General features: G+C 54.8%; 3 protein-coding genes across 3 annotated transcripts; 1 reads left to right on the top strand and 2 right to left on the bottom strand.

Moving 5' to 3' along the window:
- Positions 1-532: 532 nt before the first annotated feature.
- Positions 533-900, bottom strand: B0I36DRAFT_56841 (uncharacterized protein). Its single transcript, XM_046163035.1, has one exon. It carries the CDS (start codon positions 804-806, stop codon positions 579-581), a length of 228 nt encoding a protein of 75 aa, XP_046004363.1. The 5' UTR covers positions 807-900; the 3' UTR covers positions 533-578.
- Positions 901-3930: 3030 nt separating this feature from the next.
- On the top strand, positions 3931-5442 carry B0I36DRAFT_356474 (ankyrin repeat-containing domain protein; the record flags this gene model as incomplete). Its single annotated transcript, XM_046157638.1, has 1 exon — positions 3931-5442. The coding sequence occupies one exon, from the start codon at positions 3931-3933 to the stop codon at positions 5440-5442; it is 1512 nt and encodes a 503-aa protein (XP_046004364.1).
- A 4602-nt stretch (positions 5443-10044) lies between these two features.
- Positions 10045-12695, bottom strand: B0I36DRAFT_400926 (uncharacterized protein; the record flags this gene model as incomplete). Its single annotated transcript, XM_046161690.1, has 3 exons — positions 10045-10845; positions 11113-11806; positions 12033-12695. Coding segments are annotated over 3 exons (2043 nt in total), but the record flags the coding sequence as incomplete, so codon positions are not given.
- Between the last annotated feature and the right edge of the window lie 83 nt (positions 12696-12778).

The following is a 12778-nucleotide window of genomic DNA, read 5'->3' on the forward strand; positions in this document are numbered from 1 at the left end:
ATCTTCGAGGACGCCAACTGTGCGGTACTAGTAGCCCTTATAGATATCCCTTCGAACCCGCCTACTAGACTCCTACACCTTGGAAAGGCGTGTCACGATCCTGCCTCCGGCGTCAGCCGTCTGGCAGGGCGCTGGGGTTGCTGTTCTGAAAGATTGGTAAAGCCTTTGCAATGTCACTAACTCCTGCTGTAGTTTCTCTTGGGGTTTGTCGTGTCTCTTGGAAGAGATATCACTCTCGAACAATTGAGTGACTAGGTCAAGTGTAGGGTGAGAATGATACTTAGATTGATTGCTGAAGTACAAAGGCAGTGACAGTCTGTTCTAGGAGATCCTTATTCTATGTATTTGTCCTTCATCAATGCCTCTCGGGATGGTCGTGCATGGTCATGCCTGACTGCTGGCGACGGTCATTCCTGTTGGTTGGTGGCCGTCAGTCTTGGCGGCCCCGACGGTCATGCATTTCATGCACGACCGGTGGTATCCTTACCGTGATTACGTAAGAAACATGTGACTGCCGTCCGCCCTTGTCCGCGGTTCCACAGCTTGCATGTCCAGAGCAGACGGAGCTTCAGGGTCCATCACAGAGCAAAATGATCGACTGTGATTGACAGCGGGGTTGGGCCGTGATTCTGGGGGGATGGCCACGACCAAAGCGATTCCCCACCGAAAACGCGTGCTGGAAATGTGGGAAATGCGTAGAAATTTGGCGCCGTGTTGGCAAAATGGGCGCTATTGTCTCTTCTGGCGCATAGCGATCGTCTTCCAAGTAAGCAGACAGGCAAACATCGCAGACGAACGATGTTCATAGCCGAGCATCAGCAGTCACCGGGGTCCTTCTCATTCCGCATCGGCCACGCTCGATGGGACAGAATCCCAATGCTCACTGGACTTATTCGGCCGATAGCGCGGACATAGTACTAGCCTGAGCCTGAGTACCCTGGGCTGACCTGCGCATGTGTCCCGGGAGGACGCAGCGAAGAATGAGCGCTTTGCGAATTGAAAGCCCCTGTAGGACACAGAGACAGAAGCGGCAGCCCTAAAAGCTGAGCGCCCACTTGCAGAATGACCCTGAAGGCTTGCTCCGTCAGGGCCTGTAGATAATAATTCCTAGACTACAGGGAGGTCGCAAAAATAACGCAAAACGCCAAATCCGGCCCGCACCACCACACCACATGCACCAACTTCACTTATTAGTATTGAAGCCATTTCGACAGCTATTATGGTGGTAAGTAGTGCATTCTGTAGTGCTTCAAATGCTGCATCTGATGACGTAATCAATATTTGGTGTACCAGCCGTCTGAGGCTATCACCGCGGCTAGTCGTTTCGGCATACTGTCGATAACGCGGTTAACAAGCTCAACCTCTATCTGCTCCCAGGCAGCCATTGCGACTGTTTCAAGGTAATCTAATGAAGCCTTGCACTTCGTCATATATGCCATTTGAGGGTCGGCCTTGTAGATGCGGTCTTTAAGGCACCACCAGAGGTTTTCAATGGGGTTGAGATCTGGGCTATATGGCGGCCATTCAAGCACCTCGATCCCAGAGCTATCAAGCCATTCCTTCACCACTTTGGCCGTATGAACAGGCGCATTATCGTGCATGAAGATAGTGTCGTAATCAAGCATCGTCGGCAAGTATTCTTCAATATGGTCCTTATAAACTGCGCCCGTCACACCGCCTTTCTTAGCGTCAGGGTCTCCCGGGAGGACGACAAGTGGCCCCCGGTTTCCGTACCGGATCCCGCCCCAGAACATAAGGGAATGCCGCGTTTTCTTTGTCTTGCCTTGTACATATTTGGGATCTATTGCTTTTGAGCCTGGAACGGATTGAAATGGTTAGTTGTGGACTAAGTTATCGTGGTTTGAAGGTAGGTGTGATTTGCAGACCTCTTGGCCGCCAAACCCACTTCTGACTCTGCCCATCTCCGCGCTGAACAGAGCACTCATCACTCCATAGAATGCGACGAAACCACGTAGGCGGTTTATCACGATGCTTCTGCGCGAATTGGAGTCTTTTTTGAGCATGGTCTTCTGTTAGAAAGCTGGCGCTGTGCAGCCTTACGGTGCATGATTCCGTCCGCCTTGAGGTACCGCCTTATAGTGTCGATAGAAACATGAGGAGTTACCCGTTTCTTTAGCTCTCTAATCGAGATGAAAGCGTCTTGATTGATTGCATCCTTAATGCGCCTTTTGTCGTGCGAGGTAAGGAGGCGCCTTTTGTCGTGCGAGGTAAGGAGGCTAGGGCGCCCTCGGCCAGGAGGAGATACCCCCCAATCCTGCGCGGTGAACCGTCTTTTAATGCCATACACTAGGCTCACAGGAATGCCTTCATCCTCGGCGATCAGGGCAGCTTTTTTGCCCGCAGAAAAAGCTGCCCAAACGCGATTCCTCGTACGAGGAGTAGAATGTTTTTTGAATGGCTTCAGCGGTCGTTGTGGTGTCGCCATGGTCGATTGAAGGTGGTGGTGCTGAATGGGTTGCAAGTGGCAAGAAGCGCGTCGATGCGCGTTTGTGGAGAAATTCGCGTTATTTTTGCGCCCCCACTGTAACCCTGAATGGGCATCGCTTCAGGGGCTTTTCGGCCCCAGACGAATGGGCCAGTACAATGCTTTGTACCTTTTTTCATGCTCACTTGGTGGTCTGGACCCCTCCACCCCTTGTGCCGCCTTGTCTGCCCAGACGGGACGCCCGCAAGCAAGCCACGATCTGCTGGTTTCAGCACGCCATGTTGGCCGCCAGCACGCCACGTTTTTCGGGTCTCAGTCAGGAGAATTTCGAATTCCCACGCTTTCCCCCCTCTACACGCAGCAGCTAATGTCGTCTACCTCTGTTGTCAGTCATCCGATCCGCTCTTCCAGTGTGAACTGCGTGGCGTGAGCTGCGAGGACAACCGGCCGGCTGGCAGACAACGCCGCTTGCAACCGACGCCAGCTTCAAAATTCAAGATGCAATTCTCATCCCTGGTCCTGGCCGCGATGGCCGCCTTTGTCAGCTGCTGTCGTGATGAAGGCGCCGGGGGGGGGGGGGTGGGGGGTGAGTATCGTCGCCGAGTGTTGAACTCATGGGGACCATCCTGTCAACGCTATCAACGAACCAATGCTTCGACAGCGACTACTTTACTCACGGGGTCGCGACTGCCATGCCCCTCTCCCCTGCTGACACTGCCGAAGCTTTCACACAACGCATCAAAATCATGCGGGGCACGTTTGCCAATGTCGATGCCCATAAGTCCCCCGGCTTGCACGCCGAGTTTAATTTGCAGCTAAGCACATCCAGCATCTGACCCTTGACTGCCTAGTGGAACTGCCTGGCGACTGTATGGGATGGGGCACGTCTGCTCACCTCAGCTTTGGTGGAGCCGGGGATGCCTGCCTTGCTGACATGTTGGCTGGTTTCCGAGTGTGCCGCCAGCAGCGATGTCAGCAACCGCTGCGGTGCATCTTCAAGATAACAGATTCACAGAGAGGTCGCTCAAGCCTTGCCCACCCGGCTCCTGCCTCATCAATCCAAAGATCTCATCAAAGTCATCGACCATCAACAGCTTTACAGACTGTACGAACCATCTCAGTTCCACCACAAAAATCGACCAGGCCAGCCAATAAACATCCCTCAAGGGCCCGGTCCCATGTCAGGCGTGGTCTGCAACGTTCAAGACATGTCATCTCCGGCAACACTCTCGCGATTGCCACTCGAACTCTTGGTACAAATCGCCGGCTACCTATCGACCCGGGACGTCCTCTGCAGCCTAGCATGTGCGAGTCGGTTCATACACACAGCCGTCACAGATTTCGCTTATGCAAGACACGTGCGGTACGGCCCGGCCGGAGCGGCACCGCTGTGGTGGGCAGCTCGGCTGGGACTTCTCGAGCCAGCACGACGGGCCCTCGCGTTCGGTGCGGACCCAAACGAGCACACGGAGGACGCCATCGTGATGCGCGGCCAGCGCAATACGACGCCGCTTGCGGCAGCAGTGTTCAACAAAGACGTCGCCATGCTGAAGCTGCTCCTGGAGCAAGGGGCATATCCTGGCTCTCTGGTGTACAACCAGACGACGCTCACACACGCCGCGTCCGAGGGGAGCCTGGATATTGCGCGGCTGCTGCTCGAACAGGAGCGCAGAGACTGGAATCCCTCTTTAGTGCGACGGCATCCGTGTGACGAGTCACAACCGCAATTCGCATCAAAGCTGGTCCATCTGCGCAACGCGATTGGATCATCTGCCCTACACAAGGCGGCAGAGGTGGGCAACGAGGAAATGGCCCGCCTGCTGCTGAGCTACGGAGCCCGCGTGGATTCGAGAGACATCCAGGGCTTGACGCCGTTATGCGTAGCGACTGGGAACAACCATCTCGCCATAGCGAAGCTCTTGCTGGAAGCCGGTGCTGATCCGCTGGCCATCGACTACCAGGGCAAGCGGTGCTCGCTGTCGATTGCCTCTACACTAGCCCTTAATCGGGGCGCCAAGGCGCAAGAACCACTTGCTTTATTTAAGCTGCTCCTTTCTTCTACGATGAGCGGATCGCCGGATGGTAGAGCCAGTGACAGCGCGGAGGCGCAGCTCACTTTGCCCACCGAGTTGCTACACGACCTGCTCTCCACCGGCACCGCTCCCGTCATCGATGCGATACTCGCACTCGGCGCAGATCCCGACACGAAATCCACCGATGGCTCGACTCCCTTGCTGCGCCGGGCAGGGAGCCAGACTGTCGGGCGTCAAAATGCTCCAGCCGTGTGGAAGCTGCTGGACTTTGGTGCGTCTCTGGAGGCCACATCGCCCGGCCAGCTCGAGACGCCTCTACTGCACGCCATTGAGAACAAGCAGGACGAAGTGGTGCAGATTCTTGTGGCCAGAGGCGCGAGCCTGACCGCCAGGGACAAGGATGGGAGAGACCCCCTCCTCAAGGCCATCTCCCTTGATCGCCGGTGGGTGACGCACCTGCTTCTCGACAGTGGCGTGGCCGTGGAGACGATGGATTCTTATGGCACAAGTGCCCTGGCTCTTGCCGCTGGGAGTGTTATGCGCGGCATCTCAGCCCGCCTGCTCGAACTTGGAGCGGTTCTCGAAACGAAAGACAGATTAGGCAGAACCCCGCTCGTATGGGCGGTGGAATCAGAGATCTGTGAGGATGTCCGCCTCCTGCTTGACAATGGCGCTGCGTTCGATGTTGTCTACTCGCGTGTGGACTCCATGGGTGGTGCAACAGTCAGTTCGGGGGAGGAAGGGACATCGGAGCCCTTATCAACCCCCCAAAGCCGGACACCACTTAACGCTGCTGTGCGTGATGGCTCTCTCGACATTGTTCAAGCACTTCTCGAGGCAGGGGCGGATGTTCAGCTGGCGCGGCAGCTAGATCCGGCAATGCTGCAATGCGCGGAGCAGGCAGACGAGGCTGAGGCTTTGGTAAATCTGCTGAGAGAGTACGGTCTCCAAGAGGAATCATGATCTTCCAATAGATGCTTGTCACTTGCGTAAATATGCGAAACAGGTTACGTTGGCCTTGTACAATCCGCACTCCATCTCTGTATTCCTCATTATTTGATTTGAGGAGCAGGGGGGGACTTATTCCTTTGGGTGTAGACACCACAAAGTAAGCCAGTCTGTAGGTTTGTCAATCCCTATCAGAGCTGAATTCAACCAATCGCTTTCAGGAACTTCTCCATGTCGCCCATGTCGACAATACTGTCGGAAACCCATGCCTGATGGACAGACTCGGCGTCACAATGTGGCTGCCTGATAAATGCAGCCCCGCACCCAGCGGTCGACACGGATGAACGCACGCCCGTTATCTAACATGCGCCAAGCGATGCTGACGACGAGCTTGTAGAATTGCATATTGGTGTACGTATACTTGTGTCTTACGCGTCCTGCGTTTGTTTTATTGTCATTGTGAAGTGGTGACTCAGGTATAAAAACTTGGCTTTGGCGGGTTTCTGTTGTGGGATTCGTCCTGAGAAATGAACAGCCCCCGACCGACCGGAGCCTTGTGCGTGCTGATGTGAGCAAGAGGATCGGACAGTGCTCCGTTTCAACTCAAAGCGTGGAGAACACCACCACGCGGTCCACGTCAGCCACAGCAATACCCAGAATCAGAGCACACACATCATGTGCACTGGACCAGTCGCGAAGGCCTTCTGGGCCGTCAGCCCAAGTTGCCAGTGCCACCTGGTCCCTCACCGACTTCCTGGGACTCGGTCACACAGTCAAGCACCCTCGACTTCACGCCATGCTACAACGCCACTCTCTAGTGCGCGAAGCTCCAGGTGCCCCTTGACTGGCTGGATCCGGACAATGACGCACTCGATCCCGTGACCATTGCCGTCATCAAACGGCCCGCCGTCGTCGACGAGAATGACCCGACTTTTGGCGGCACCATCATCACCAATCCCGGTGGACCAGGCGGCCCCGGCGTCGCCTTCGCCCTGGGCTGGGGCAAGGGGTTGCAGGAGAAAGCCGATAGTGACGGCAAGAACGAGCGGTTGATGCTCCCGCCATTCATTCATTATATTGTCTCTTTTCTAGCCAGACGAATTTGAGGTTCCCTTCACTCCTGATCAGTCCTCCAGGGTTTTTATTCAGTGTAGGTGGCGCCTGAGACATGCTATTGCTGATTGAATATCTGCAAGAGCCGCGTTACGAGTGAAATCAAGCGGGTAGGATCACAAACCTGTCTACTCATGATGTCTCATCCTAGAGATCATTCTTTCAGACTGAACAATGAGCATAAACGTTGAGCTGGGGCATGAGAACTTGGCAGATTTTGCGCAGCAAAGCCTAGAGTGAGCCTCGGCGCTGGAGGTAAAGAAATTCCTTCCGTGTGTCATGACACAAGCGCACTGTATCGGCCGACGCTAGAGTAATGACCAAAATCTATGTGCATCATTTATTTAGTAGCGCTTGGGTGAGATGTGCTGAATATGTTCCCGTCCACAGTGAAGTAGCTCGCCACGGTCACTTCCTGGCCCTTTGTCGGTGAGAGGGCGGGTAGTTCGCATGGGCAGCCAACGCCGTCCGCTGGCGGGGGCGTCGAAGGCGCGATCCATGTCGGAAAGGCGGTCCAGCAGATTCGACTGGATCCTGGCCGAATTGTTGTCCATATTGATCGAATATCTCAAGTTTCCGTGGTGCTGCCGCGGTCGGTGCTCGAGGCGGTCGGGGCGGCGATTGACGGAGCGTGCAACGTCGTTGACTGCGCCCTGCACAGTGTTAAGACTGTTGGTACGAGGGGGCCACGCGGCAATGGCCGTTGAGGACGAGCTGGTTATCGCGCCCGAACGGCGCCGGATGGGCGCAGCTCGGCTTCGATGCGCATGCAAAGAATGTCCTTGAGGAGGCCGAGCATGCCGTGCTCTTGGGGCGGAAGTCGGTACGAGTGATCTTCATGGTTGCTGATCAGAGTCGTGCCCTACTTCAGAGTAATCGCTACCGCGAGTTCATGATCTGGGATGTGCCATGGTACTCAGTGGCTAAGGAGTCCTATGGGCGCCTCAAGCGCGACGGCCTCACAATTTCGGGATGAAAGCATGTTACCTACGCCAGGACGACCGTGTCTTCGAGACCTACTGGACCACTGGCCGTGGCTGCGAGCCCATGAGTGGCAGGTATGGGATGCTGGATATGACGGTCTACGGCCGCCAGGAGCCATGGGAGGACTCTCCTCACGGCTGGTCAAGGCGGCATCGGGGTAATGGCGACCAGTTAAGGAGCCAGGAGGGTCAGACCGATAACTTTAGACGAAGGATCGTTGGGCGACCAACCCCTCAGTGGTCGTGGCTGGCTGCTGGGCGTGATGATACCTTGGGCTTTCCTCTGCATCCTAGCATCTTCCGATGGCTCAGGTGCTGGAAGGCGCCTTGTGATCTCGGTCACGTAACTTCGAAATAGATTACACCACCTTTTGTGGTAGGCCAGCGTTCTCCGTGGCAGGTGCCATCCGAAAGCTTTCGAGAATATATCTATGCGGAATCCTCGTACTAGGACTCCGTCTTGTCTGGGTGCTGTGCTGTTTGCATTTCAGCTGACCTCAGCAGTATCCTTAGAACAGACACGCACAAATCGTCTCGCAACCGGAGCTGAGTCTGGATTCATCACGCCAAGTCCACCCAGAATTATGTTGAGATTCAATACCGTTATCCTGCTGCCTACGGTCTCACCTACCGCTGGTACAAATGGCAACTAGAGGGGTCCATTGAGGGAAGCCGACTGATGGCTCTGACAAATTTCGAGTATGGTGGCTTCTGGACGAGGCAACGAGACATTGGCAATATCCTGTCCGGCGCATTTATGTTCCTGCCTGAATGTTTCCGCCCCCTGGCGAACAATCAAGACCTAACAGCAATACATACCGACCTCAATCTCCACGTAGGTAGCAGTCAGCTGGTCAAAGCTTGATTCAGGCAGCAGTAGGTGGCTTGGGTCAGGTTTGATCGAGGATGACTGGCGCCGCCAGCGCTTTCTGTTGCGATGCAGATCTGCAGGGCCGTGTGCAGAGAACGACTCGAGTCGGACTCGGTCACAGGCAAGTCAGTTTAAAGTGGTTGTGAGAGAGGTGTCTTGTAAGCTCGTGGAAGCTCGTCGTGATGAAAACGCACTTGCGGCAGCTGAAACCATCATAGGTCTGGAGATCTGGATGGGGCTTGAAACCACAGGGCGGTAGAAGCGTATATGTAGGCCTGCGGAAGCCTTGAGGTGTCGCGTATATGCTCTGTAAGTCCTGATCGGTCGGCTAGCGGAACGCTGTGCTTGTTCCAGAGATGTGCAGTAACCTGGGCTCCATGTGGTGAGATGGCGTGTCGGCACTCGGGTCTACAGCAGATCAGAACCTGATACTCTAGATCGGCGTAAAGTTGTAGGTAGGTAAAGACCTGGTCGGGACTATTATCGCCTTCCGGCCTCGTCGCTGCTCGAATTAGCGATCGGTTCCGCATCGTCGTACTGTAGGTCGTCTTCTAGTGCCGGTATTGTGGATTGTCGGTGGGTCGTATCTGGGGAAGAAAGACAGTAAATTTGGGGTTAAGAGTGGACTCAAATCCGCTGGGAAAAGGGGCTGGAATGAGACGGATCTGCTACGTGCGCAGACCTTTCGTAGGATATGACATGTCCTACGTGGGAATGAGAAGGACGGCGAGGTGTGCACGGTTGACACTGCATATGTCTACAGCACATCCGGCTTGGGTTCACTCGCGTCACTGCTACATGGCCTTCAAATTAAGGGCTGGGCCGTTATGGGAAATCATCTGTCCCTTCGGTGGCTGGCTTGCACGATGTCGCTTAATCTCATCGCGGCAACTCTCTATGCCTCAAGGGTACGTCGCCTACGATTCTTTGCCTGATGCTCCAAATTGACGTTCTGGTCGCAGATCCCCGAGAGATGGTTTCCATCAGATTTTCCATGTCTTAGTTCTGATAGCCACGTTCACACACCTAGCAGGCCTTCTTGCAGCTTCTCAACATGCCGCCATGTGATCGCCTCATGGCCGAGTACAACATCGCGGCTTTCTCAGGTGCTATAGCTTGGTGTTAGTTTTGTACTCCATGACCTTATCCTGCGCGGAGGCTTGCCAAGGTGCTCACAGATTGGGAATCGCGGAGATGTGGGTGGACAGAGAAAGGATTGTGTAGAGGCGCTTATATCTTGACCGTTATGTCATCTTAAACCACATAAAACTTGTCATTATCAATGCCCCTTAGTGATCGTTTTTGGGCCTCGTTGGCACGGTTTCTGGTACACACCATGTGTCGACCCTACCTAAGTAGTAGGGCCTGCCGTAAGTTGTCGGTATGGCGCATATGCCCGACCCATTCGCGAAGTAGTTGTCAGCCGGTCAAGTGGGTGGACAGCGTGCGGGACTCTCACCGTCTGACGCTGGCCTACACAGCCAATTCGCCACATCTGCGAGTCCACCTGTCCACGTCAGTCCTGTCTCTCCTGGCCTTCCATGCTAGTCCATATCTTCTCGTACTATCTCCGCTCTAGCAGTCACATGAAATTCTCGTAATGAGTTGAATATTCTGAGATCTTGAGCTGGTAGTTCCGTTGGAGTCCATCTTCTGTGTATCAGGTTACGCCTGTTGGTGTCATCTTATATGAATATTAGAGCATTGGCTATCTGACTAGGAAGTCCTCTTCGATCATCCGAGAATAATTGTCGTCTAAGCAGAACTAGCATTTCCTTCGTTTTGCTCGTTTCGTCTGTGCCCCCTTATGACCTGATTCTCGTCGCTCAAAGAGAGATTCGGCCAAAGCCTCTTGGGCCTGTTGTGTGGCTTCATGCTCCGAGAGTATTTCTGCCAAAACCTCTTGGGCCTCATGTGTGTCTTTATGCTCCGGACCGAATGTATTGGAGTAGAATGTGATACAGTCCTTCGCCAGCTTGACGGCGCGAGTCTGAGAATTCATAGCGTACTCCGTGTATGCCAGATCCTTCATGCTGTCTCCGATGAGATGATAATCCCTCCCCAACTCGGAAGCCTCCTTTACGTGCAGCTGTAACTCTCTTGCTTTTTTCCACTTCTTCTGTCGATAGTAGGTATCCGCCATGGTAAGCTCACTCCTGAGAGTGTGGGGATGTTCTTCGCCAAGTCTGGACCGGCGGAGGTTGAGCACTTTGGCGCCTAACTTCTGTGCCTCAACAACGTTATCTCGGTGTATATGTATCATTACCCGTTCGGCCATGCAATTGAGAGTGAAAGGATGATCCCCGCCGAGTGTTTCAGTGCTCTTTGACAGCACTTCGGAATATCGGCGTTCTGCTTCCTTGAAGTCCTTTTGATCCAGATATACTCTGGCCAGCTCGCATTCAATTACCAGGATTTCTGGGTGATTCTGGTCGAGGGAAGACTTGCTGGCTTGTTGCAGAGCGCTCAGGTACAGCCGCGTGGCACCCTCTAGATCGTCACGTAGTCGGAGGAGTGTGGCCCGATTCGCATCAGTACCAAAAACGTCAGCGGGGTGAGCATTTGCAGGCCCGCCATATTTGTCTCGATCTTCCTTGACCTCTTCCATCTGCTTTGCTGCCTCGTTCAGACTCTCCAGACTCCCCAGAGACTCCAAGTTCATCGCCTTGTCCTCGCGAATGTTTAGGAACATAGGATCATCGGGGCCGAGATGCTGACTGCAGGTTCTCAGTAGATCGGAGAATGTGTCATCAGCCGCCTGGTAATGACCCAGATTGCGCTGGGCTCTGCCGAGATAGTGTTTGCTCGCCAAGACCAGACGGTGTTCCGGTTTTTGCACCTTCAGCGCGTCGAGAGACAGGTTTGCCAATTCCATAGCTTCATCGTGATAGCCCGTTTCTAGAAGATACAGGCTGGCATGACAAAGCACCTCTGCCTGCTCTTCGAGCGATACAGGGTCCGTCGGGCGATGCCGGGTCATCTTTTGGACATGTGGGTAGAGGCGTCTGCACGTAACCCAGTTCTCAAAGTGACCTGGTGGGAAATTCCAATGCATCCAGCGTATGAACCGCGATTCGAAGTGCTCAAAACGTCTGTTCTTCTTCAGCCAGTATCTTACTGCCAGCTGCACGACTTGGGGCATGGAGAACACGCCGGGGCCTCCCTTAGCGATGAAGCCCGTATCAAGCAGAACCTGCACGCCCCTCTCAGAGGCATCAGTTGAGCGGTTACCGCCTCCGTCCCCACGTTGTGATGGCTCGTCCGTTTGGAGGTTGCTCTCGTTGCCCTGGTCCGCCCCAGCCACTGCGCTCTCGTCCGCTCTGCCCTTTCGAGACTCGATCAGCGATGTCGGAATGTGATCGCGATCGAAAAATGCCATGAAAGAGAGCAGAGAAGCTGCTGGCGTGAGCTGCTCGCCGCTGGGTTCGAGGAACTCGATCACGGGCCTCCAGCAGGCTTCGATGAAGTCCGAGGCACTGCAGTCTCGTCGGAACTGATGCCTTTCAAACGGGCTCCTATAGACGTTTTGTTCTCTTCCAGTTCTTGAAGGAAGGCGCTGACCGAGAGCGGGGGGTGCATCGACGTATGTACGCTGCCGCCCACACGATTTTGAGTGGATTGTGCTCCAGTATTTTGACCAATGCCATATGATCCTGCCCGCTCTGCTGGTCATGGTTGCCGAGTCTCTTCTGAAGAAGGTTCACAGCCTGCGTTCCGCTCATTGCACTCACGGGCACAATGTCGCTGGATTTGATGCCGGGGGCTGGTGCGGTGTACTTGTCTCCTGTGGTGACCAATATTGAACCGTGGGAGACGTCCGAGACGAGGTCCCAAAGGACTCTCTGCTGGATGCCGCTGTCGGTGCCTGGTTTGGCGGACTCGGCGTTGCCACAGCTGAGAACGTCGGCGTCGGTCACACCATCTAGGACCAGGGACCAGGGACCATTCGACGGGTCGAGTAGCCATTGTGCGACGCGTTGGGTAACTTCCAGCTCAGTTGTCCCATAATCTCTAATGTCAAGCAGGTCAGCGATGGACCTGAGGTCTCCCAGGAAACGCTCACGCGTCTCCGTGCCTACCCGGAACACCAACGGCAGTCTGAATACCTCATCCGCTTGGCAACAGTACTCCATAGCGAGTTGCGACTTCCCCACGCCGGCAGGTCCCACGAGCGCAACACGGGAGCCAGACTTGGATCTGGCACGTTCCAGTATTGAAGCCACCGCTGATCCTCCCCGCGGCGGGACGAAGTCGGGGTCGGGTTTGAAGGAGGTAGCGGACGGCCAACGGGGAGCTCTCTGGAGTCGGCGGTCGCCTGATCCTCGAGACGCGGTCTACGCCAGAAGAAAAAGGCCATAGTAAAGTACGTCAGCTTTTGAAGTGT

Source organism: Microdochium trichocladiopsis, assembly GCF_020744255.1.
Source record: "Microdochium trichocladiopsis strain MPI-CAGE-CH-0230 chromosome Unknown B0I36scaffold_16, whole genome shotgun sequence".
Lineage (NCBI taxonomy): Eukaryota > Fungi > Ascomycota > Sordariomycetes > Xylariales > Microdochiaceae > Microdochium > Microdochium trichocladiopsis.

Coding starts and splice junctions, on each gene's coding strand:
- B0I36DRAFT_56841 (XM_046163035.1), bottom strand. CDS start 806: ATGAACATCGTTCGTCTGCGATGTTTGCCTGTCTGCTTACTTGGAAGA.